General features: G+C 60.8%; 1 protein-coding gene across 1 annotated transcript in view; it reads left to right on the top strand.

Annotated features, from left to right (window-relative positions):
- Positions 1 to 552: 552 nt before the first annotated feature.
- Positions 553 to 1,080, top strand: part of LOC102037586 (isocitrate dehydrogenase [NAD] subunit gamma, mitochondrial-like) — a gene marked incomplete at its 3' end in the record, with an annotated part of 5,882 nt that continues 5,354 nt past the window's right edge. Inside the window, exon 1 of the mRNA XM_031065804.1 lies at positions 553 to 572. Coding sequence (XP_030921664.1) covers positions 553 to 572 — 20 coding nt within the window. The remainder of the gene's footprint in view (positions 573 to 1,080) is intronic.

Here is a 1,080-nt window from a genome sequence, read left to right as displayed (position 1 = left end):
AATTAAATATAACAAAGTTATTGTGGTGTAGCTAATGACTTAAAATTAGGCTACGTTAACAGTATATAAACTATATAATGTGTAAAATAAAATTTTTTTTGTTTTTGCACGCTGATCCCGTGTGCGCGTGTCACATCACGGTGACACTGTCCCACCTGGGCGCCGTTTTTGCAGACCAGGGAGATCTCCACCACGAAGACGCTCTCGGAGGCGATGACGGCGTCCGAGGTGGTGTAATAGGAGGGGGCGATGGTGGGCTCGGGGCACGGCTCACCTGGGGAGGGGGCTCAGCTGAGGGACCCCCCCAGTGCCTCAAACCTCCATTAAAATCCTCCCCTGAGACCCCTAAAATTGTCCCAGACCACCCCAGGGACCCCGACTCACCTGAAGCGCCCCCCGTGGAACGTACACTTACCTGAGCTGCCGAAATCCCCCTCCCCAAATGCACCCGAGGCACAAACAGACCCCCAGTGGCCCAGGACCCCCATTCCCCAGGGGGCAGCCCAGAGCCCCTGGTCCCCTCGGGGACATCACCAGCCACGGGACCCCCTCATGGGACCCCTGATCCCCTCGTGGGACCCCTGATCCCCCCTCATGGAGCCCCCGGGACCACCTCTCCTTCCCCTCATTGAACCCCGATCCTTCCCCTCACACGACCTCAATCCCCTCATGGAACCCCCAATTTCCCCTCATGGAACCCCCACTCCCCTCATTCAGGGAACCCCCCCTCCCCTCACGGAACCCCCACTCCTTCCCCTCATGGAACCCCCGCTCCCCTCATGGAGCTCCTGACCCCTCACGGAACCCCCGATCCCCTCACGGGATCTCCGCTCCTTCCCCTCATGGAACCCCCACTCCTTCCCCTCATGGAACCCCCGCTCCCCTCATGGAACTCCTGACCCCTCACGGAACCCCCGATCCCCTCACGGGATCTCCGCTCCTTCCCCTCATGGAACCCCCGCTCCCCTCACGGAACCCCCGATCCCCTCACGGAATCCCCCGCTCCTTCCCCTCATGGAACCCCCGCTCCCCTCATGGAGCTCCTGATCCCCCCTCATGGAACCCCCAATTCCTCCTCCT

The sequence above is a fragment of the Geospiza fortis genome, unplaced genomic scaffold (genome assembly GCF_000277835.1).
Source record: "Geospiza fortis unplaced genomic scaffold, GeoFor_1.0 scaffold2614, whole genome shotgun sequence".
Lineage (NCBI taxonomy): Eukaryota > Metazoa > Chordata > Aves > Passeriformes > Thraupidae > Geospiza > Geospiza fortis.
The sequence above is the reverse complement of the archived record's forward strand: the minus strand, read 5'-3'. Positions and strand labels throughout refer to the sequence as shown.